Source organism: Gallinula chloropus (genome assembly GCF_964237585.1).
Source record: "Gallinula chloropus genome assembly, chromosome: 11".
NCBI classification, from domain to species: Eukaryota; Metazoa; Chordata; class Aves; order Gruiformes; family Rallidae; genus Gallinula; species Gallinula chloropus.
In genome coordinates, this window is record NC_140096.1 from 2,737,150 (window position 1) to 2,759,599 (window position 22,450).

At 61.2% G+C, this 22,450-nt stretch overlaps 2 protein-coding genes across 2 annotated transcripts; both read left to right on the forward strand.

Moving 5' to 3' along the window:
• Positions 1 to 34: 34 nt before the first annotated feature.
• Positions 35 to 9,578, forward strand: LOC311195835 (glycine receptor subunit alpha-4-like; the record flags this gene model as incomplete). The annotated part of the gene is made up of 10 exons (XM_084269274.1): positions 35 to 120; positions 2,756 to 2,889; positions 3,505 to 3,572; positions 4,247 to 4,470; positions 4,559 to 4,641; positions 4,801 to 4,941; positions 5,026 to 5,240; positions 6,043 to 6,192; positions 6,694 to 6,798; positions 9,291 to 9,578. The coding sequence occupies 10 exons, from the start codon at positions 35 to 37 to the stop codon at positions 9,576 to 9,578; spliced, it is 1,494 nt and encodes a 497-aa protein (XP_084125400.1).
• A 5,586-nt stretch (positions 9,579 to 15,164) lies between these two features.
• Positions 15,165 to 20,753, forward strand: GLA (galactosidase alpha; the record flags this gene model as incomplete). Its single annotated transcript, XM_084269046.1, has 7 exons — positions 15,165 to 15,334; positions 16,039 to 16,213; positions 16,444 to 16,621; positions 18,076 to 18,167; positions 19,067 to 19,228; positions 19,797 to 19,994; positions 20,199 to 20,753. 7 exons carry the CDS (start codon positions 15,165 to 15,167, stop codon positions 20,460 to 20,462), a joined length of 1,239 nt encoding a protein of 412 aa, XP_084125172.1. The 3' UTR covers positions 20,463 to 20,753.
• Positions 20,754 to 22,450: the final 1,697 nt, after the last annotated feature.

A 22,450-nucleotide genomic window follows, 5' to 3' on the forward strand; every position in this document is an offset into this window, starting at 1 on the left:
CGCCCGGGGTGGTGGAGCTGCGGGTTGCGGCGGGATGGGAGCGCTCCGGGCCGGCGCCCTCGCCTTCCTCCTCCTCCTCCTCCTCCTCGGCTGCCTCTTGCCCCGGCGCGGCCCGCTCAGGTGAGCGCAACGGCGATGGGGTACTCGGCGGGGGCGCTCCCCCATCTCCCCCACCCCCTCCCCAAATCCGCGGGCTGTGAGGGTTGGTGGGTTCGTTCCTCCTCCCCCCACCCCCCCCCATCCCCAGCACCTCCACCTTCGGCACCCGGACCCTCATCCTGCATCCCCCAGGGAGCCGTAATTCCCCTCTGGGAGCCGGGTATCACCCCCCCTCTCAGGGATGGATCTCTCCTGCGGGATCTGGGCATCATCCCCTCTCAGACCTGGCACCTTCACCTCCCACTCCCCCATCCGGATCACTCTCCAGGGGCTGCTTTCCCCCCAGCCAGAATATTAGCAGTCCTGATCTGGACCTCCCCACGGGCTGTCGGAACACCCTATCCCCCCAGACCCTGACCCAACACCCCAGGGACCTGCCAAACCTCCCCCCTCCAGCCCCAGACACACACAGCCGGGCTCTGCCTGTCCACAGCAGCCCCTGCCCCAGGGCTCCAGACTGGTCCCCCCCTCTCCAGACCAGCTGGGGACCATTGCCACGGTGGGATGATGAGCTGAGCCAGATGATGGTCCAGGCATCTCCTTCTGCAGCTCTGCAAAGCCTCCGTGACACCCAGACACTCTCCTGGCTCTCTGGAGGGAGCTCAGGACAGTCCCTGACCCAATCCCTGGGTTGTCCAGGCCAAGTAGGTGCCCCAGGTCCCATGGATGCAGGAACAACTCCTGGCCTACTCAGGTGGAAAATCTAAAGCCCCTGGGTGCCTTTTTCCCCTCTCTGCCCCCCTTGGGTGCTCTCTGAGACAAGGGGGGATGCAGGGGAGGGTGGGCCAGGCAGGGAAAGACTGGAGGGCTGAGTTCCTTGCCCCTACTCCTCCTCCCTCCATTTGGCCAGTATAGCTGGAGCAGCACTGGGGACTGCTGCAGCCTTTGGGGTGGGGAAGGGGGGGGACACCCTAGCCCAAATGTCATCACTTCATGAGTAGGAACTGCCTGTCTGGGGTGGCAATTTTAGGTGGATGGGACCGTTTTCCATTTCCACCCCTCCACAGATGTGGTGAGCTCCAGGGCTGAGTGAGGGGCAGAGTCCCCTGGGGCAGGCAGTGCCTGAACTGGGGAGCAGCAGCCAAACCCTGAGAAGAGCCAGGACCCAGGGACTGTGTGCCAGTGTGACCCTGCCAGCGTGTTTCTGCACCTCCTGCAGCCCCCAGGCTCCAAACATCGCTGGGGCTGCAGAGCCCAGCTCCTTGGCCAGTTAGCTGAGCCTCTCCAAGGAGCCAGCTGCCCTGGTGCCAAGGAAGCCTTCCTCCCACATGCTCCAGGGGAGAACTCTCATCCTCCTCTCCAGGAGGACACGGTTCACAGCTCTGTGGCGGGCAGAGGTCTGACTTAACTCCTTGTTACCTGGGGCTCTCACAGTCCCTCTCCCAGAGGCACCTGTCTAATGCAGCTCCCAGAGGGGGGATTTCTCCCAGCCTTTTGCTCTTGGCCAGGGCTGATCTCAGATACTCTCTGCTGCCTGTCTTCAGTTAAGGGAAAAAACCTCATCTGCTGGATTGCTTTGGGATGTCTGTTTCTAGCTGGCAAGGATACACAGAATCCACCCCAGGATGAATCCCACTCCCCTGAAAGGAGGTAGGAACAAGGAGGTAGGAACAAGGAACAAGGAACAAGGAAGCTCCCAGGGGATCCCAGCTCCCAGCATCATCCTTGGCTCGTGATATGCAGCTCCAAGCAGGAGAGGACCCCACCTGGGCATGAACCTGGTGGAGCTGGGGGGCAGGAAGCAGCAGGGCCAGCAGCCTGCTTAAAGCTCCCTTTGTTTCCAGCTGATCCCGCTCCACCGCAGCCACATGCCTGGCAATGTGGTGAGCGAGCATCTCTTGCATTGTTCCTTGAAATGATCATTACAGACTGATGGGAGGAATGAAACTGGCAGGCTGGGGCACAGTCACCAAAATATCCCCTCCAAGGTCAGGTTAAATAAGTCTCCATCATCATTAGGGCCGCTGTGTGGGAGAGCTCGTGTCAGCTCTGCATCACTGCCAGGCTTTGCTGCGTTACTGCTCCTCTCCTGACACATTGCCTTGGCCCCTGGCAGGGTGTCACAACCCCACCTGTGCTCCTGGGCATCTCCTCACTCCTGTGCCAGGCCAGCCCACAGCTTGGGGGGAGTGCTGCATCCCACAGAGCCCCCCAGCCATGAGTCCATGCCAGGTGGAGCACGGATCTTTGCTCAGCAACTCAAGCCAGGGCTGGGACTGACTGGGGAGGGACCTTCCCCATTTTCCCCCTCCAGCATCAGCACAGAGCTGCCACGCTCCAGACCATCAGCTGCTGCACCCCATGCCCAGCGCAGCCCTGGAGCTGGGAGGCACCCAGCGTGCCAGGGAGCAGGGTGGGCAGGGGTATTTCTGGTGGAGGGTGAGGCAGGGCACGCAGCACTCAGTCTGTGGCAGGTGAGGGGGAAGCCAGCAGGACCACAGCAGGAGGAGGAGTGAATTCCTCGGGGGTGGAATGAGTGCAAGGCAGGCACAGCCACCTCCCCTGGCAGCTCCCAGTCCCTGTAGGGTGCAAAAAGGTGCCTGCCAGCAGGCTGGCACAACTGGGATGCAGCTAACCTGCCTCCTCTGCCCTGCAGGTTGGTTTCAGGACGGGAGGAGATCAAAGCTGCTGCCCGGAGCTCTCCCCAGCCCATGTCACCCTCTGATTTCCTGGACAAGCTTATGGGACGAACGTCAGGGTACGATGCCCGGATTCGACCCAACTTCAAAGGTAAGGGGAGGAGGTGAGGCTCCCAAACCTGGCAATGACCCACCCACAGCCAGGGAACGAGCAGGTATGCATTGGGGGGCAGGACCCTCCACCCCAAAACTCTCCCTGGAGCCCTGACCCCTCCTGTGATCACAGCTGCACAACGTGTGCCCGCTCTGCCTGACAGGGGGTGTGAGGGGTCAGCTGGATGCAGTGAGGGCGGACCTCAGGATCAGGGGGATGCTCGTGGGCAGTGTGACCCCAGAGGGAGGGGGTGCTCATGGACAATGTGACCCCAGAGGCAGGGGATGCTCGTGGGCAGTGTGACCCCAGAGGGAGGGGGATGCTGGTGGGCAGTGTGACCCCAGAGGAGGGGGATGCTCGTGGGCAGTGTGACCCCAGAGGCAGGGGATGCTCGTGGGCAGTGTGACCCCAGAGGGAGGGGGATGCTGGTGGGCAGTGTGACCCCAGAGGCAGGGGATGCTCGTGGGCAGTGTGACCCCAGAGGGAGGGGGATGCTCGTGGGCATCCATCCATCCATCCATCCATCCACAGAGTGTGTGCAGGGGGCAGTGTCCCTGCCTGTCCCTGTGCCATGCTCGTGCCTCCCTGAGCAGTGGCCATGCTGTTTTCCAGGTCCGCCCGTCAACGTGACGTGCAACATCTTCATCAACAGCTTCGGCTCCGTCACAGAGACCACCATGGTGAGAGCTCCTCCCAAGCCACGGGCTCCTCTGCTGGCTCCTGGGGCTGGTGCTGGCTCTGCCAGCGGGTCCCAGTGTCTGTGCCTGTGGCTGGGCTTACAGGGGGTCCTGGGAGTCCTTCTCCAGAGCCAGCCACAGTGGGCACACACAGAGCCATAGGAAGTGACCCCAGCTTTTCTGGGGTCAGTTCAACAGAGCTTGGCCACGTGGGACACACTCCTCATGCCTGAGCTGGGAGAAACAACCCAAAGGGTTGGAGCAAAGCAGCTGGCTGTGGCTGCTGGCAGCCTCAGCATGTGCTGTACGATGTAAGCAAGCCCCATGTCCCCACCAGCCCCAGCCTCTCAGATGCATGAGGAACTCCTCTGAGGAAGCTCCGGGGCTAAAAATTCCCCATTTGTGCTGCTGCTGCACCCCAACTTCCTCCCCAAAGAAGTGCTGCAGGCAGCAGGTCCTCCTCCTCCTCCTCCTCTCAGCTGTGGTGGCTTTGGCTCTTTCATTCCCCTGGCTGCTCACAGCCCCTGCCCTGCGTGTGCCAGGCAGGCAGCACCTGCGGGGCTGAGCCTCCACAGAAACTCCCTTCCTCCTCCATCTCTTCATCCTCCTCCATGTCCTCCTCCTCCTCCCTGGGCGCCGTGGGTGCTCCTGGCTGACACGGTGCCCCTCTGCCCCAGGACTACCGGGTGAACGTCTTCCTGCGGCAGCAGTGGAACGACCCCCGCCTGGCGTACCACGAGTACCCCGACGACTCCCTCGACCTCGACCCCTCCATGCTGGACTCCATCTGGAAGCCAGACTTGTTCTTTGCCAACGAGAAAGGGGCCAATTTCCACGAGGTCACCACTGACAACAAGCTGCTGCGCATCTTCAAAAACGGCAACGTGCTCTACAGCATTCGGTAGAGCCCTTCTCCTCTGGTGGGGGGAGGCAAAGCTGCCCTCTCAGCTTTCTCCTCCCAACCCTGTCCTTTCTTCTGCCTCCTCCAGGCTGACACTGATCCTATCCTGTCCCATGGACCTCAAGAACTTCCCCATGGACATCCAAACATGCACCATGCAGCTGGAGAGCTGTGAGTACCTAGCGGGGGGGTTTAGGTAGTGCTTTGCCCCCCACATCCCACCCCAAAGGCTGGCATCTCCCTGCTTGGGAGGGAGGTGAGCAGGAGGGGTCAGTCATTCAGGGTAAAGAGGGTGTGTGTGTATCCCCTGTCCCCCTCCATCCCCTCCAGTTGGCTACACTATGAATGACCTCATCTTCGAGTGGCTGGAGGAGCAAGAGGCTGTGCAAGTGGCAGAGGGCTTGACACTCCCACAGTTCATCCTCAGGGATGAGAAGGACCTGGGCTATTGCACCAAGTACTATAACACAGGTGAGCACCCCAGGGACCTGCTGCCACCCTGCTGCCATGGCCAGGGGGGTCCCTCTTGCCCATCAGGGCTGTCTTTCCCTACAGGCAAGTTCACCTGCATCGAGGTGAAGTTCCACCTGGAGAGGCAGATGGGTTACTATCTGATCCAGATGTACATCCCCAGTCTGCTCATCGTCATCCTCTCCTGGGTCTCCTTCTGGATCAATATGGATGCAGCACCAGCCCGAGTGGGCTTGGGCATCACCACCGTGCTCACCATGACCACACAGAGTGCTGGCTCACGTGCCTCCCTGCCCAAGGTGGGTGCTGGCTCCATGCTGGGTTCCCATACAGCCTGCCCAGGGCACCTAGGGTGCCCACTTTCCACCCCCCCCACCCCGCCCCAGGGTTGGAAGAACTGGCTCTGTAGCATTGCCTATCATAGAATCCCAGACTGGTCTGGGTTGGAAGGGACCCCAAGGATCATAGAGCTCCAACCCCCCTGCCACAGGCGGGGACACCAACCTCCAGGCCTGGAGCTACACAAGGTTACCCAGGGCCCCATCCAACCTGGCCTTGAACACCTCCAGGGACGGGGAATCCACTACCTCTCTGGGCAGCCTGTTCCAGCCCCTCACCACTCTCTCTGTAAAGAATTTCCCCCTAATATCTAATCTAACCCTTCCCTCCTTCAGCTTCACTCCATCCCTCTTGTCCTGCCAGTCTCTGCCCTTTAACAAGCTCATTCCCCTCCTGTTCCTCTGCTCCCTTCAGGGACTGGAAGGCTGCAATGAGGTCCCCCCACAGCCTTCTCTTCTCCAGGCTGAACCAGCCCAGTTCCCTCAGCCTCTCTTTGTAGGGCAGGTGCTCCAGCCCTCTGAGCATCCTCTCCAACAGTTCCACATCCTTCTTGCATTGGGGGCCCCAGCTCTGGACACAGGACTCCAGCTGGGGCCTCACCAGGGCAGAGCAGAGAGGGACAATCTGAAGGGAACGTGGCTCTGCCCAGCCAGGCGAGTTCTGCCCCATGTGCCCCAGACGAGAGACCTCCTGGGGCAAAGCTGGCAGCGGGCAGGATGAAGAAGGTCAGCGTGTCCCTGAGGCCCCTCTCGCCCTCGGCAGGTCTCCTACGTGAAGGCCATCGACATCTGGATGGCCGTGTGCCTGCTCTTTGTCTTCGCTGCCTTGCTGGAGTACGCAGCCGTCAACTTCGTCTCCCGCCAGCACAAGGAGTTCGTGCGCCTGCGCCGGCGCCAGCGGCGGCAGAGGATGGTGAGTCCCACCCACCACCCCTGTCCCACCTCTGCCTGTCCTCAGCCGTCAAGGGGACACCCTGGGGCTGCAGGGCTGGGGTCAGCGCTGGGCTGTGTCCCGCTGCCCGGGGCTTGCAGGTCACCCCTCTGGCACCTCAGGGACACGCGGGCATCACAGTCCTTCTCCCTGCCTGAGCAGTGCTCAGCACCCATGGGTGTCCTGCCAGCACAAAGACAGCCAGGGTGCCACCCTCCTCCTGCCAGGACCATCCTTGGGCTCTGCTTCCTCTAAAAAGGCAGAAAGGGTGGGGAAAAGAGCATTCCCCTTCCCCACAGCCCCAAATCCAGCCACTGCACTGTCCCGAGCGCTGACAGGGGCTCACTGCTTACAGCAGGGCAGTGAAACACCCAGGGGACCTGGTGGCACACGGGGACAGGGTTGGGGCTGCAGCTGGGAGCAGAGCAGGGCCTGGAGAGCTGCAGATCACCCACTGCCCTGTTTCTGTTCGGACACCAAAAGGCCCTGAGCAGCAGGACAGCCAGCCCAGGGTCCCTGCAGCAGCCCAGCAGCAGGCACAGCAGCCAGCACACCCAGGCCCTGCTCTCACAGCTCCCCAGCAGCTGGGTAAAGCATGACCCTCAGGCAGACACCCCCCCTGGAACAGTACAGTGCACCCCCAGCCAGCCTCACCCCCCTGGTCCCTGAAAGAAGCCTCCCAGGAGCTGGCCCCAGGAGGTGCCTGTGGGAGAAGCAGGGTAGTGATGAGCCAGGAGGATGGAGCTGTTGCTCCCTGGGGCACAAATGAGATTTGAGAGTGGGATGGGAAGGGAGCAGATTTCCCTGGAGACACCCCCACTCCGTGCCTCAGTTTCCCCGCTGTAACACAGGACCAGCACAAGCCCCTTTGCTGGGGGATGAGGGATGCCAGGGTGGAGCAATGGGTCCTGTGTACGCCCCCCCAAGCCGTGCCCACAGCTCTGGCAGGGTGAGGGCTTCTCCTGCCCGGCTTTCCAGGCACAGGCAGGTCTGAGGCACTCCTGGCTGCCTGAGGTAACTCCAGCAGGGAGTATCCAGCACACGGCCACTTTGCAGGCTGAGGCATAGGGAGGAGCGGTGGGGCAGGCTCCAGGCTGGTGGGCAGATGCTGGGGGCTGACTGTAGCTCCAGGGAGGAGATCAAGCCTGGGATTTCCTTGCCTCCTCACCCAACCAAGCTGACTGAAGCCACCCCTCCACTATCATCAGCCCTTGGATGCCGGGAGATGCTTCCCAGTGCTTCCCAGCACTCTCTCCAGTGCTCCCTGCCTTTCACAGCCGCTGAGCACTGACTGCTGGAGATGAACACCCACCCAACTGTGACAGGGAGCGGGGAGGCTCTGCCAAACCCAAGAGCCATGTGCCAGCTTAAACCAGCCCAAGGCGCAGCTGCCCTGAGGTGGAGGCTGCAGAGACACCCCGGGGTGCTGCTGGCAGGGCCCTGCACCCCCAGCCTGGGTTGCTGCTCAGTCAGTGGCCAAAGCAGAGCCCCACAGCTCCCTAAATCCGATGGCAAATCCCTTCCATGGTCCCTGCATGGGCATGGGGAGCTCCCTGCTCCCACCCTCTACCCCCACTAAGTGCCCCAGGGGTACTCCAGCTCCTGGCTGCCCCGGCTGGGGGTGGGGGGGGTGGGGGGAAGAGCTGCCCCCCCACCCCATCCCCTACAGCAGCCACAAGGACTCAGCCTGGCGCAGGGGAATAAACCTCCCCTGCGAATGAGAACTAAGGGCAGCGACCCCAGCGCTTCCCAGGGGGAAATCTCGCTGAGCCGGCAGATCGCCGGGTTAAACAGCCGCGCCGGGCACAGGCTCTGCGCCTGACAGCCCCTCGCTGGCCGCTGCCTGCACAAGCTGAGCCCAGCGAGGGGGCTGCGCTGCCCGGTTCGGAGAGCAGTGCTGGGCAGAGATCCCTTTGGGATCCGGGCTGCGTGTGGGCACGGCACAAGGAGGGGGGCTGGCCTGCAGCATGCCCTGGGAGAGGAGACCCCACTGCAGCCAGGTAGGGCACCATTGGGGCAGAAGGGGATGAGGCAGGAAGAGCACACGAGCTGCCCAGGGGCTCGGCAAGAAGCCAGAGGTGAGGTCTGGGTGTTCAGCTGTTGATACCCCAGCCAAACCTTTGCACACACGACCCCTCCAAGGATCAAAGAGCAGGGCAGGGAGAGTTGCTAAGGATGCAGAGCAGTGGGTGGGGAGGAAGGCTGGTACCCTTGGCTGGCACTGAGGGATGCCAGGCAAGCAGGGCTGTGCCACAAATGATGACAGCCCATGGGTGAGGGCAAGTGCCCAGCTCTCACAGCACTTCTGCTGCCTGATCATGGATGTGCAGCCCCATGGGGACACTTCCCTCCCTGCAGCCACCTGCCAGCATGGGGGGGGAGATGGGGTGAGCAAGGGCAGAGAGACCAGCAAGGGGTCCAGCTCCCTCAGCCCCCACCCTCTGCTGCAATGGGCAGCCCTTGCCAAGCAGTCGTGGGGAGAAATGCAGGTCTGGGCCCTTGGAAGGACTGGGAGGCTCTGCAACCCTGATGGTACTCAGGCTCCTGCATCCCTGCCCCAGCCATCTCCTATCCCCTCCCACTTGCTGGCACGAGCTGCTACCCCACAGCACACACAGCTGCCACCATAGTGCTGGCACACCGAGGCACCCCTGCACCCCAATGTGCCCTGCATCCCCATGCAACCTGCATCCCCTGCACCCCCACATGCCCATCTCCCCCTGCCCAGTTCACCAGTGTCCCCAGCTGCCAGGGAGCCAGGCTTCCCAGGCCTCCATGCTGGAGCTGGGAGGAGGCTGGGGGGAGATCAGTGATGGACTGCCAGGCTTGGGGGTGCCCTTGGGTCTACCCTTAAAACAACACAAGGTCAGCGCTCGCCCCTGCACCCCCCCCACCCCACTGCCTGCCTCTGCCCACCCCATGCTCCTGCCTGCACGCTGGCAGCTTTCAGCAGCAGCTCCCCACCACTCACACAGCCCCATCCCCAGTGGGGTTGGGGTGGGGGGGCACAGGCACCCCCTCACCCTGCAGTACCCGGTGCCCACGGGGTGCCCCCAGCTGACAGCCTTTCCCTTCGCCAGGAGGAGGAACTTGCCCGTGAGAACCGCTTCTACTTGCGAGGTTCGGGGCTGGGCCAGTGCCTGCAGGCGCAGGACGGGGCTGGGGAGGGTCCCAGCGTCTACAGCTCTGCCCCAGCCAGCACGCTGCTGCGGGACGGCGAGAGGCTCCGCAGGCGCTACGCCGACCGGGCCAAGCGCATCGACACCGTCTCCAGAGCCGTCTTCCCCTTCACCTTCCTGCTCTTCAATATCTTCTACTGGGTAATCTACAAAGTGCTGCGTTCAGAGGACATCCACTCCGTGCCCTGAGGCCCGGGAAGCCACCGCTGCCTCATGGTCAGACCCCCCCTCAGTGTGCCCAGGCACCGCCAGCTCAGCCACAACCACTTTTCCCTCTGTCCCAGAGCAGCAGCACAGCCAGGCTGGGCCTTGGAGCCTGGCTGGGTGGTGGTTCTCACCTCCCTTCAGATGTTGGGAGGGGATCAGCAAGCCCAGGTCCCCCCTCAGCCAGCTGGAGAGAGGGACCCTTCCCGCATGATGTCACCCCTGGGTAGTCAGAGATGCTGCACAGCTGCTGGGGGAGCCCCAGGGACCCAAGGATTGGAGCTGCCGTGGTGCAGGGGAGCCCCTGGTACTTCAGGACACAGCTGGTGGCCAGGGGTCACCACCTTCCAGCCAAATACCCTCCATCTCTCTGCAGCACCCTTGTTAAGCTGCTGCTTGTCCAGGCTGCATCACTGAGCCATGGGCCACAAGCAGCCAGGCAAGAGGCTGCAGTGCTCTTCCCTTCCCTGGCCTGGAGCTCAGCTGCAGGGAACAGGAGGCAGCACCCATGCCTGCACCCGGACTGTGTGTGCTGCTGGCTACCGTGCCACAGCCCCCAGCAGCCCTTCCAGCCCCAGACAGCTCCAACACACAGGAGAGCAGCAGGCCAGGGATGCTCCCCTCCCTGCAGAGCCCAGAGCTGCCCGTGATGGCCGTGGCCAAGGACAGGCCCAGCAGGGACAGCAGGCAGGAGGAGGGTCTGTTTCCTCCAGGGAAACACCAGCCCTGGGACAGGCAGCCTGGTCCCACTGCTGGAGAAGGGTGCAGCTGCAGATGGGAGCCACTGGTGCTGCACTACCCATGGAGCAGAGCCTACAGCCTGCCTGCCAAGTGAGAGCTTTTGGGATTAAAGTGAACTTGGCCAACCCCTTTGGAGGAGCAGAGCGAGTGGAGGCATCCCCAGGCTGCTGCATTCCCAAGGCACCACAGTGCCAGCAGAGAGCCAGAGGGGAAAACCTCTCCACTCCCCAGCTTTCTCCCCACCCCAGAGCCCAGCATGGCATCCCCCAGGCAGATTCACCCCCCCTGCTCCTCTACCTGGGAGGAGAGCATCTGAAATCTCGACAGGACAAGCTCAGCAGGCCTCCAGCCCTCCAGCCCTGGATATCCTCTGTGCATAGCAGGAAATAAAAGCAGTTAGTTGATGTTTATGTAGGTCCTACAGAGAGAAGCGTGTTGATGCTCTCCTTTCCCCCTGCTCACAGCCAGCCACGGAGGGCTCTCAGCATGGTGGGGTCTGTCCTTCCAGTGCCTTGGGCACTGGAGAGCCCCCGGGGTCTTCCAGGAAGGGCAGGATGCAAACAGGTTTCACCCCTTTCCCTGGAGGCTGTGGTGCCACCATGGCATGGCTAAGGGCAAAAGGGACCCTGTGGGGCAGAGGCACAGCGCTGCCTGCAGACCCAGGCAGAAGCACTCACCTCAGCCCCTGGCAAGCATCACCCTCTCCCCCCCCCCCCCAAAACCCCATACCCCAGCATCCTGCACCCCACAGAGTGCTCAGCCTCAGGCAACTACATCACAGATGGGGTGAGCAGAGGACAACCAGCCCCAGGTCACACCCAGGACCCAGCAGGACCAGCCAAGCCAGGCCCATCCCACCGTGGGACACACCTTCCCTGCTGTGGACACACAGGGCCCCACCACCTGCCCAGGCCAGGCTTTGAAGACCTGTTTTTGGGGAGGCCCCCATTTGGAGGTGGAGGAAGGGGTGCCCCTCATCTCACCTGGCACCCAGCCGACCCCAGGGCAGTGTGGAAAGGGGGGTGCCAGTGCCCAGGCAGCACCATAGGGCGCTGGGCAGCCGAGCTGTCCTCCAGCAGCAGAGGGTTTTTAAACAGCATCGATCTTCCTACGCAAATAAAGCCTTTCTGTGGTTTTCAGGGGTGTGCTGGGGGTTTGTCTGTGCCAGGGAGCCTGCAGCCAGCAGCTCCTTGGGGGGGCTGCTGCGTGTGGGAGGGACATGGGGACAAGGGCACCACAGCCCCGTGGGGACAGGAGCCCTGACCTACAGTCACACCCATGCGGCGTTGCTCCCATGGGTGGGTTTTCCTGGCATAACTGGCCATGACTACTGGGCTTTACCACCCATGGGAGAGATGGCAGCAGGGCTGGGCAGGAGCCCCCCCACCAGCTCCCAGCCCCAAAGCCCACCATCCCCCTTCCCTCCCTGCCCCAGCTCTGTGGGACGTTCCCCGTGGTCGCTCCAACTCCTTTCCACCCCCAACCAGGCTTGGCCAAGGGACAGGACCAAAGATGGGCCAGATGAGGGGCCAGATGAGGGGCCTCTGGCTTTGCAGGGTTTCTCAGACACCCTACCACGGGTGACCATCCCAACCAGCAAGCCTCCTTGCGTGGTCCCTTCATGCTGGGCAGGTGCCAACCTCACAGAGCCACCAGCTGTCCCGGGGGCTTACGCCAGCCCTGCAGTGCCACCCGGGGCTGGCGCCTTTGTCCCCAGCTGGCACAGGGGCAGGCAAAGCCCGCAGCTGAGGGCTGAATGCCCAAGCAAACATCAATCTCCCTCTGTCCTCTCGGCCAAGTCTCACAGCCCAGCTCTGTTGGTACCTTGCAGCCCTGTCGCCTGCCTGGTCCCATCGGGGTCTGGCGTGGCAGGGAGGAGAGAGAGAGCACCCGCTCTGGTTTGATGCTGGAGTTGTTCTTTAGATGGGACAAACTAAGCTGCCCTGAGGTCTCGCTCCTGTCCCCACCCCAAACTTAGAGAGGACGTGGCCAAGGGAAGATCCAGGAGCTGGTTCGTGCCAGTGCCACACACCCGATGCCTTCGCTCCTCTCTCTCCCTTACCAGACATCAGGTTGGGCACCCAGCATCTATTTGTGGGGAACGTGCTGCTGTCAGCCCTTAAGGGGAACATCCCAACCTCTGGGAACTGCCACAGCCCAGAAAAATGAACACTATAAAACCCCAGGACATCCTTCCTAAGGTAAAGCCCCCAGGTCCCATGCACTGGTCGTAGCACAGTGTGCTGAGGGGGAGGACTGCTGCTTGCCACTGCACTAGCAAAGGCTGGAGGAGAGCACTGTCCCACGGCCCTGCAGGACCTGGTGGCTCAGGTGTCCTTGGGAGCAGTTTCAGGGGCAGAAGTAGCGCTCAGCTCCCATCCCTGGTCCTCCCATCAGACCAGTTTGGACTGGGAGCCTCTAGTGCACCCTCACAGCTGCAGGGCTGTCACTGCCCCTCTGGCACACAGCTCCAGAGAGTCCCTGACATCTCGGGGACAGTGTCAGTGGTCAGGCTGGGGGTGCTGAGCACCGTGCCCTCCTGCAGCTTGCAATGTGGCCAGGGGCCAGCCCAGGTGGCTGCATCCCCCAGAAAGCCCACAGAGCCTTCAGACAGTTGGTTTTCCAAAGAGGCTGTGCACTGAGGGACACATCCCAGCCTCCACAGCGAGAGCTGCGGGCACAGGACCAAGAGCCATGGCCGAGTTAGTTGATGGTTTAAATGTAAGCTAATGGAATTACACTGGGATAACAGGACTCCCAGGAGGTAAAATGAGCATCACCAGCACAGGCAGCTTCCCCACAGCCTGCCAAGAGCACATGGAGGGCCTGGCAGCCACTGGCACACACAGCTTTGGGGTAGCATGGCCCCTCACCAGCCCCAAGGGCTCCCTGGGGCCAAGTAAATGAGCCCCTGGGGCCCACCAGTCAGAGGTCAACCACAGAGGGCCTGATCCTGCTGGCACCAAGCTCTGCTGCTATGCACGATGGCCTGAGTGCCAGACCTTCCCTTCTTACCCCCCTTCCTGCCAAACCCCACACCCCCATCACCACATCCACCCCCCCATCATCCCCGCTGGGACCAGCCCACACTGCCCAGGGGAAGCCACCAGCACACGTGGGCCATCGGGTGACCCACACGTGGGGTGGGGGTGTGCCAGGTACTGCTGGAGGCAGCAGGACACGGGGGAAGGGGCAGCAAGGGAGGGCTGGTGCCCCGAGACAGGCAGGTATCGGCCCCGTAGTGCTCCCAGTCCATGGGAATCCTGGGTGACTGCACAGCTCCGGGCTGTGGTTTTGCACAGGAAAACTCCCCAAGCGATGAGGTTTCCCAGCCCCCGAATTGGCCTGTTTTGTCCAACTCTGAGAAGCCTCTGCACTTCAGCTCCTCAAGGGACAGGGGGGAGGACCCCACACTAAAACAAGGAGCAATTATCAAACCACGGGCTCTGAAGAGCTTTTGTTCCCGGGATGCGGCAGAGCAAGGATGGGAGGACACCTAGCGAGATGCCTCGGTGGCCCCGCACGCCAGCGGCACCCGGAGCCCAGCGCAGAGCTGCCCCCCGGCCCTGCCACAGACCCACCCTGCTCCCCTCCTCCCGGTGTGCGAGGCCCCACCGTAACGGCTCCGGCAGGGCTGGGGGGGGCTGGTCCAGCCTTGGTGGAATCAGAGCCTCTGTGTCTGGGTGACCCTTGGGGGTCAGAGCCCCTGACGTGCTACCAGTGCTGATGCTCCAGCAGCACAGCCCAGCAGCCCTCTCACCCCTGTGGCTCCTGCAGAAACACGGGTTACATCTGGGCTCCATCCCTGAGATGCCGATTTGGATACGGGTGCCCCTCTGCTCTCCGGGTCCTGCTGACCCCAGAGGTTCTTGTCTCACTCCCATCAAGGCGATTTCACTGGTGCAAACAGGGCGATGCCCTGCGACGACAGCTGATTCTTGTGGCCAAACTGGTTTGAAGAGAGACCACCACACCGGAGCACAGGGTGGGCACAGGCACCCCAGGCACGCTGGATCCAGCCCCACCAGCGGGCAGAGCAGCCTGGCCAAGCCCCAGGCTCTGTACTGACCTCTCACCAGCGCCAAACCCGGCTTCCCTCTGATCCCTGCAAGAGGGGAGCCAGGCTCTGCCGAGACCCCCGCGCTCCCCCTCCTTATCTCCCGACCGGCGGAACAGAACACCCCAAACTCGTGGCAGACACGCTGCCAGCTCCTGCTGCCAGCTCCTCCAGTGCCACCACGGCACACGAGAGCCCCACGCTCCCCACACCCTGCTGCCTGCTGAAACGGTGCCACAGACCCCCTCCTCCTCCTCCTCCTCCTCCTCCTCCTCCTTGGATGCTGGACAAGGCGCCGCAGTGATGGAGAGGAGAGGGATGCGGGTCTGGCTGGGTGTCTCCGGGGGCGGTGGGAGGGGGAAGCAATCGGGGCAGGTTTAGAGGGTGTCGGTGGAGGAAGGAGGAAGGAGAAGGTGCTCTTGAGGATGGAGCTGCTCACGGGAGGGTCTGCAGCCAGGCCGAAGCCCCGGAGAAGGCAGAGATTCGCCTCCCCACAGCCCCCCCCCCAGTGACACCAACACTGCCAGCCCCGTGCTCACGGCACCCGCAGCCCCGGCCCGGGAGCTCCGGTACGGGGGAAGCGCATCCACGGGCGGCCCGACACCCCGCGGAGGCCCCGAGGCAGCAGCCGGGGAGGGGAAGAAGGCCAGGGAAGGCCAGGCCAGGCCGCACCCCGCCGCCATAGCGCCCCGCCTCCCTCCCGTCAGCGCCGGCCGAGGGCGTGCGGCGGGGCCCTGGCGGTGGCACCGCCCATCCTGGCGGCGGCGGCGGCCATGGCGGCGGGGCCGGTGCTGACGGGGGCTCTGGCCGCGGCGGCAGCGCTGCTGGCGGCGGTGCTGGCGCTGGACAACGGGCTGGCGCGGACGCCGCCGATGGGCTGGCTGCACTGGGAGCGTTTCCTCTGCGGCACCGACTGCGCCTCCGACCCGCACCGCTGCGTCAGGTACGGGCGGGGTGCCCGGGATGGGGATGGGGGAGCTGTACCGGGCCGGGTACCGGCACTGGGGGAAGCGGGGTGGGGGTCAGGGCTGTAGACAGCCGGCGCGGTGCGATGCTCCGTCCCCCGGCTGCCTTCCCTGTGCCGGGGCAGAGCGCAGGGGCCTCGCCCGCGCTGCGCTGCCGTTGGGGTGCTCACGGCCGGCCCGGCCCCGCGGCGGAAGCGCGGCCTGGGTGTCGCGTCCTGTCGCGTCTTGTCGTGCCCTGTCGCGTCCTGTCGTGCCCTGTCGCATCCAGTTGTGCCCTGTCGTGTGCTCTGTCACGCCCTGTCGTGCCCCGTTGTGCCCTGTCGTGCCCCGTTGCGCCCTGTCGTGCCCCGTCATGCCCTGTTGCACCCTGTCGTGCCCTGTCGTGTGCCCTGTCGCGCCCTGTCATGCTCTGTCGTGCCCTGTCGTGTGCCCTGTCGCGCCCCATTGCACCCTGTTGTGTGCCCTGTCGTGCCCTGTCGTGCCCCATTGTGCCCTGTCATGCCCTGTCGTGCCCTGTCGTGCCCCATCGCGCCCTGTCGTGCCCCGTCGCGCCCTGTCGCATCCAGTCGTGCCCTGTCATGCCCTGTCGCGCCATATCGTGCCCCGTCGCACCCTGTCGTGCCCTGTCAGCGCTGGGACTCAGGCTGCCACGTTCTCCGCTTCCTTTCCTCCCCGCGCCCAGCGAGCGGCTCTTCGTGGAGATGGCCGACGTGATGGTGGCCGAGGGATGGCGGGACGCGGGCTACGAGTTCGTCTGCATCGATGACTGCTGGATGGCCCCGGCGCGGGACAAAGAGGGCCGGCTCCAGGCTGACCCGAAACGGTTCCCCAGCGGGATCCGCAAGCTGGCCGACTATGTGAGTGCTGCCACCGCAGGGCAGGGCAGCCAAGGCGGGTGGGACCTGACCCACAGGTTGTGGGGAGAGGGGAGGGAGAGGGGAGGCTGGGTGGGGAACAGCTGCTCAGCCGCCGAGCCAGGACCCGGCCTGCCAGAGAGAGGGGTTTTGCTTCCCATGCTGGCCCAGCTCTGCTTCCTCCCGCCTCGCAGCTGCCCTGTCCCCAGCCCTCTCTCTGTCTGCGTGCACAGATCCACTCCCGGGGGCTGAAGCTGGGCATCTACAGCGACGTCGGGAACAAGACGTGTGCTGGCTTCCCTGGCAGCTACAACCACTACGACCTGGACGCCCAAACGTTTGCCTCCTGGGGCGTGGACCTGCTGAAGTTCGATGGCTGCAACGCTGGCACGCTGGAGCTGCTGGCAGAAGGTAGGTGTGGGCCTACGGCGGCACCGTGCCACGGGGTGGGAGTGTTCTGCAGACAGCAGCAGTTCTAGGCACAGGGTGGGCTCCAGGGATGTTGCTTTTCCCTTACTACACTTCAGAGATTGGCTTACAAAAGCAGGTGTGACACACTGTTCCCCAGCCCAAGGCAGCCAGCGTTGCTGGCCCAAGTGCTTTTACCCCCTCCTGGGGCTTTCACTGGTAAGCACAGCTTGGAACAGCAGCTTTCTCACATCACACTGAGCACAGAAGCACTGACTGTGTATCCTGAGGGCAGGCTGTGCAGGCTGCTACCTTACCTCTCCATGCAGCAAAGGTTTGTCCTTCTGCCCTGCCTTTACTGGAGAGCTCAAAGCGTTTCACACACTCAACCCTTAATCCCTTAAGTGAGGCTTGAAGCTGGAACAGCTCATGTCAGCTGTAAAAAGGGCAGTTGTTAGGGCTTTTAACGGGAAAAAAAATAAATGAAGGGAACTGTGGCGTGAAAATCCTACTGGGGTTTTCATTTTAAAGCATACCAGTGGTTCAAATCCCAGTTCAGGAGTTGTTTGTGCACAGGCTAGCAAGTCGGCAGCTGAAAGCTCAGTAGTTTGTCGTGCTGAGGGGGCTTGGCTGGAGCCTCTCTGCAAGCACAAGCAAACCCCAGTGCCACAGGAGCACACTTGGTGGAAGAACAGTGTGATTTGTAAGGCAGTCGTTTCTCAACTGGGCTCTGGCTGCTGGCATGGTCAGCACCACGGTGTTTGGCAGCAGGAATCCTGCATGCACTCCTGGCTCTGCCTGGGAGGGAGAACCTGCCCAAGGGGCAACCCCATTCAAGCCAGTTTGGGGGGCACAGGCGAGCTGCTGCAGCCAGGAGCACAGCTTAGCACCCTAACAGTTGAGCTGAAAGCTCTTGCTGAATCCTATAGTCAGCCAGATACCGTAAGGTTCTATGGAAGCAGTTCTGGGGCGTGTGGGGGAAATGTTTTGTTCCCTCTCAGCTGATTAAAAAGGGACTTAAGAGGGTTCTCTGGGGACAAGGATGAGGGAAAAATACCCAGTGAGTTTGCCTTCCTGTGCAATCCACATGGCACAAATGCCTCTTAAGAACATAGTGTGCCACACTACCCAGGGATGCTGTACCCAGCAGCGTGACAGATCCCAGCAGGTATTTCCCAGGTATCTGGAGTAAAACAGCCACAGCCTCTTCCCCTGGCTGTACATACAGACAGCCCCAGGGCAGGACTTGCAGCAAAGCTATGAAGAAGATCCCCTGTCCCTGGGAGGCAGGAGGTAGCAGACTGTAAACTTCCCTGTCCTGCCCGTGGTGTCTCAGCCCTGCTAACGTGCTCAGCCTTGATTTTGGTAACAGTTGAACTGAAACCTGAACCTGTGGCCTTGGATTAGTTCCTCTGTTTGAGATGATTGTGCAACTTGTGTCTGTCCCCTTCCTTTAGGCTACAGGCGCATGTCTGTGGCCCTGAACAAGACTGGAAGGAGCATCGTGTACTCCTGTGAGTGGCCTTTCTATTTGAGGCCCGTGAAGCAGGTAAGAGTGTTGCTCAAGGCTTGTCCTGGGGCTGAGGGTGGGAAGAGGAGAGAAGCATTAAGGTTGCAAAACAGCCTTCTGAGAAACTTGCTGCTCTCTGGTCTGACAGAGAGCAAGGCTGTAAGGTGGAAGAAACCCACTTTCCCCCCCTAGAACCCTACAGCACACCTGAGGCAAGACATTGCTCTGCTGAAAGGATCCTGCAGCATGAAGGCACAACCCAGCTGGAGCATGCCAGAGAGCACAGCAGCATCCATCTGCTTTCTGTCTCCCAAGGAGCCAAGCAGAACACGCTGGCACTGCAGACACAGAGCTTTCAGGCAGTTCAGTGTTACTCCTCCTGGACACTGAGTGCTGCAGACTCAGCTTTACAGTTACCCCTGGGCACCAGGAGAGAGATCTGAGGACAGTCTGTTCAGTAGGAATTCTCCACACTGTTCACAGACAGATTTCCACCAGCCAGTGGTGAAAAGCACTGTGTTTCCCTCCACCCACAGCTGGTTCCCCCTGTTCCACCATGACAGGATGCTGCCATTCCTTCCCACAGGAGTTAAATGCATTAGTCACCAAAGGGTGTAAAACCAGTAAATGGCAGTAATTACTGAGATGTCAGTTTAATCCTTCACACCTCCAGTAAAACAGTGCTCAGAGGACTTTTCTAACAGAGCTAGATGGCCACAACTGTTCTCCTAAGGGAAGCAACAGTGGTGTCTGGAGAACAGCAGACTGGAGCTACTGGGCACAAGGCATCCTAGGGAACCAACATGTGCTAGATCATCCAGCCAGCTGGTGATGAAAGGTGTTACACCCTGGTTCTCCCCTAAGTTATCCCTCATCCAGTCTAGTCTTGTTTTTGTACAGCCAGGCTCTTTGCCTAATCACACTAATTGTTTTGGCAGCCCAATTACACAGAGATCAAACAGTACTGCAATCACTGGAGGAACTTTTATGATGTCTATGATTCCTGGAGCAGCATCAAGAGTATTTTGGACTGGACAGCGCTTCACCAGGACAGCATTGTGAAGATAGCTGGGCCAGGGGGCTGGAACGACCCTGACATGGCAAGTAGAGCAACCCCCACCTCCCTTGCAGCACCAGCAAAATCATCCCTTTCCTTGGCTGCAGACTGAGGTGGAGAGAATTGAGGGAGCAACGCTGGGGGGAAGGGCTGTGATGGGGCCCTACAATCACAGACTCGATGAGGGGGTCCCTGGCTGGAAGGGGGAATGGAGCTGTGGCTGCTGATGGGGCTGAGGAAGTGGTGTCTCTGTAGTGCAGTGCTGTGGCAGTGGGAGACAAGCTCCAGAGTGCTGCTCTCCCAGCAGAGGGTGACACCCCTGGGTGCCAGCACTGCAAAGGAATACCCACACCCAAAAGCAGATTTGGGAGCACCACCTGGGCAGTTAAGGATCCTTCTTTACCCTCAGCAGTTGTTCATCTTAAATTGCTGCACCAGCCTGCCTTGCCTTTCCCAACCAGCCGATCCTGCTCCCAGCACCCAGCCTATCTAACCAGTCCCCAAACAGGGGGCCCACCCTCAGCATCCTGTCATTTACCAGTGCTCAGGTTGGTGGCCCAGTTTTACCTTGGCAGGCAGTGTCACCGGGCATTTGTGTCTTCCTGTCACAGCTGGTGATTGGGAACTTTGGGCTGAGCCAGGACCAGGCAGTGACCCAGATGGCAATGTGGGCCATCATGGCAGCTCCCCTCTTCATGTCTAACGACCTGCGGCACATCAGTCCCGAGGCCAAGCAGCTGCTCCAGAACAAGGAGGTGATCGCCATCAACCAGGACCCGCTGGGCAAGCAGGGCTACCAGATCACCAAGGTACAGCAGGACCGGGCTGGGGGTGTGCTGTGGGGCAGAGGGAGCCAGGCTCCTCAGAACAGGGACACGCGGGGTGTAGAGGAGGGCTGAGGGTTTGGCAACAGGAGCCCAGTGAGGCCACTTGTTCCTGAAGCCTGCTGAGGTGTGAAACCCTTCAGGTCTGCATCCCCAGCCTAAGCCTTGAGTTTATTTTCCACTTGACAGGACAAGAACTTCGAGGTGTGGGAGCGGCCCCTGTCTGGCCGAGCCTATGCCGTGGCAGTGCTGAACCAGCAGGAGATCGGGGGACCCCGGAACTTCACCTTGTCCCTCAGCTTCCTGGGCAACGGGCTGGCCTGCAACCCAGCGTGCTCCATCCAGCAGGTCCTGCCAGCCAGCAAGGACTGTGGGGTTTACAGCTGGCTCTCCTTCCTGAGCGTGGAGGTGAACCCCACAGGCACGGTGCTGCTCAGGGTGGTGCCGCTGTAGGAGGCTCGAAGAGCCTCTCCCCAGGCGCCCGGCTCTGCCTGAGCCTCCTGTCAGGAGAAGCCCGGCCTGCAGTGCCTTCACCATTCACTACTCAAGTGCTTCATGTGGACTTTGAATCTTAAGCCAAGCGCCCATCACTCCATCACCAAAAGGTAGAGAGAAAGGGGTGATGCTTCCCTTCCGTTTGCCCTTCCTGTGGCGTCTCCCCTCACTCCTCTGAGGGGCTGGAAGGGCCCCAGCAGGGCAGCGACTCCTGTCACTGCCCACTGCCACTACCACCCAAAGAAACACAAAGGATACACCCAAGCATCGTCCCACTCTCCTTGAGCATCTCAGGGACAACAAGGAAACACAGCCTGGCTGCCTTGCTCCTGCTCTGCCAGGCCAGGGCACACAGTCCACAAAGAGCTGCTCCTCCCGCTCCTGAAGGAACCCAATGTTCTCCTTCATCTGCTTCCACCTTCTCTCCTCCATCTACTTCCACCTTCAGACAACTCAGGGACTGGTGTCAATCACTGCATTTCTTAGCAATTGGTTTCTTGACAGCTGCCTGCTCAGCGTGAAGGTGCCTTAGGACTCAGCTTTTGAAAGCCTCTCCTCACCCCAGCAATCCTTCTCTCACCAGGGGCTGTCACTTTGATAACAGGTCCCTCCCCACTCTTCCTGGGGTCACTGGTGTCCCCCCTCTCTGAGCTGCCTCTCAAAACTGCCTGTGTGCTGGCTTCCCACTGCTGGCAGTAATCTTTAAGGCTAACACAGGTGCTTCTGAGGCAGGAAATGATACTCCATCCCTTATCCATCCTGTGCAAGCATTTGCCAACCACTACACAATCCAAGCAGCCTCATTTCTTAAGCACTTTGATTAAAGTGTCCCTTAAAAAGACACTGCTTTGTCTTTGTTCCCCTGTACAGCATGGTATCAGAAATTAAAGCTTTAGAGAACAAGCCAGCTTGTCCCAGTCACTGCGTGCTCGGGAAGTCTGTGTCAAGAGTCCTGCAGAGTGTGGCTGACACTGCAGCCACACAGCCCATGTCACAGGCAGAGCCCAGAGCTGCTGCTGCCACCAGCTCAAGCAGCAGCCTGGATGTGCCAATCAGTCAGTAGTAAGTAAGGTCACAGATGTTGTTACTTGGTAACTGAGCACTCCTGGTCCCCAGGAGGATGTGAAGAGGCAGTTCTCCATCCACTCTAACTCCACACTTCACTCCCAGCACCTGCCAGCCCTACCCACAGGCAAGCATACTGCTCCCACAAGGAGGTGATGCCAGCAAAGCCATGGGGAGGCTGTGCTGTGACATCCCTGCTCCTGAGGGCCACCCACCAGCCACCACTCCTGTATAACTCCAGTGCTGTGCTTGGGCTCAAGCCCAACGAGGTGCCCACAGCAGCGGTGCACGGGGCAGGCAGCTGAGGCCTGTCCCACTCCACGTGACATCCTTGTGTCCCTCTCCCCTCTCTGAGCTGCCACAAGGCCACAGCTGAGCCACAGCAAGTCACCACCACCTGATGCAGGTGACACCCACCAGATGAAGGCCCTGGTACCCAGCCCAGCAGCTGCTCCAGGACCTTTGCTCACGTGTTGCCCCGTAGGGTAGTACAACCGCTGGGAAGCAGCCTACAGCCACACACAGGTGCTGTTGGGGGAGCCTGGATTCCTCTGGTTCCCACTGTGTTGAAACCATTGCTGGAAGGAAGGAACCCTGCCAGCCTCTCCTCTCAGGCCAGGGTTTGCAGACAAGCCTGTTTTGATCACTGCTTCTCTCCAATCATGGCTTCATCCATCAACAGCTCAAGTTCACCCCAGCATTCCCGAGACTGAACTGCTACAGTGGAGACATGAACCACCCTAAACGTAACAAGCTGCCCGAGTTCCCAGGAAGCATTTTTGAACAGTCTCATGAACAAGCCTGGACAAAAGCCACAGCACACACCACACACAGACACTGGTGCAGCAATCCAGGAGAGCCCCAGGCTCTACATAAACTCT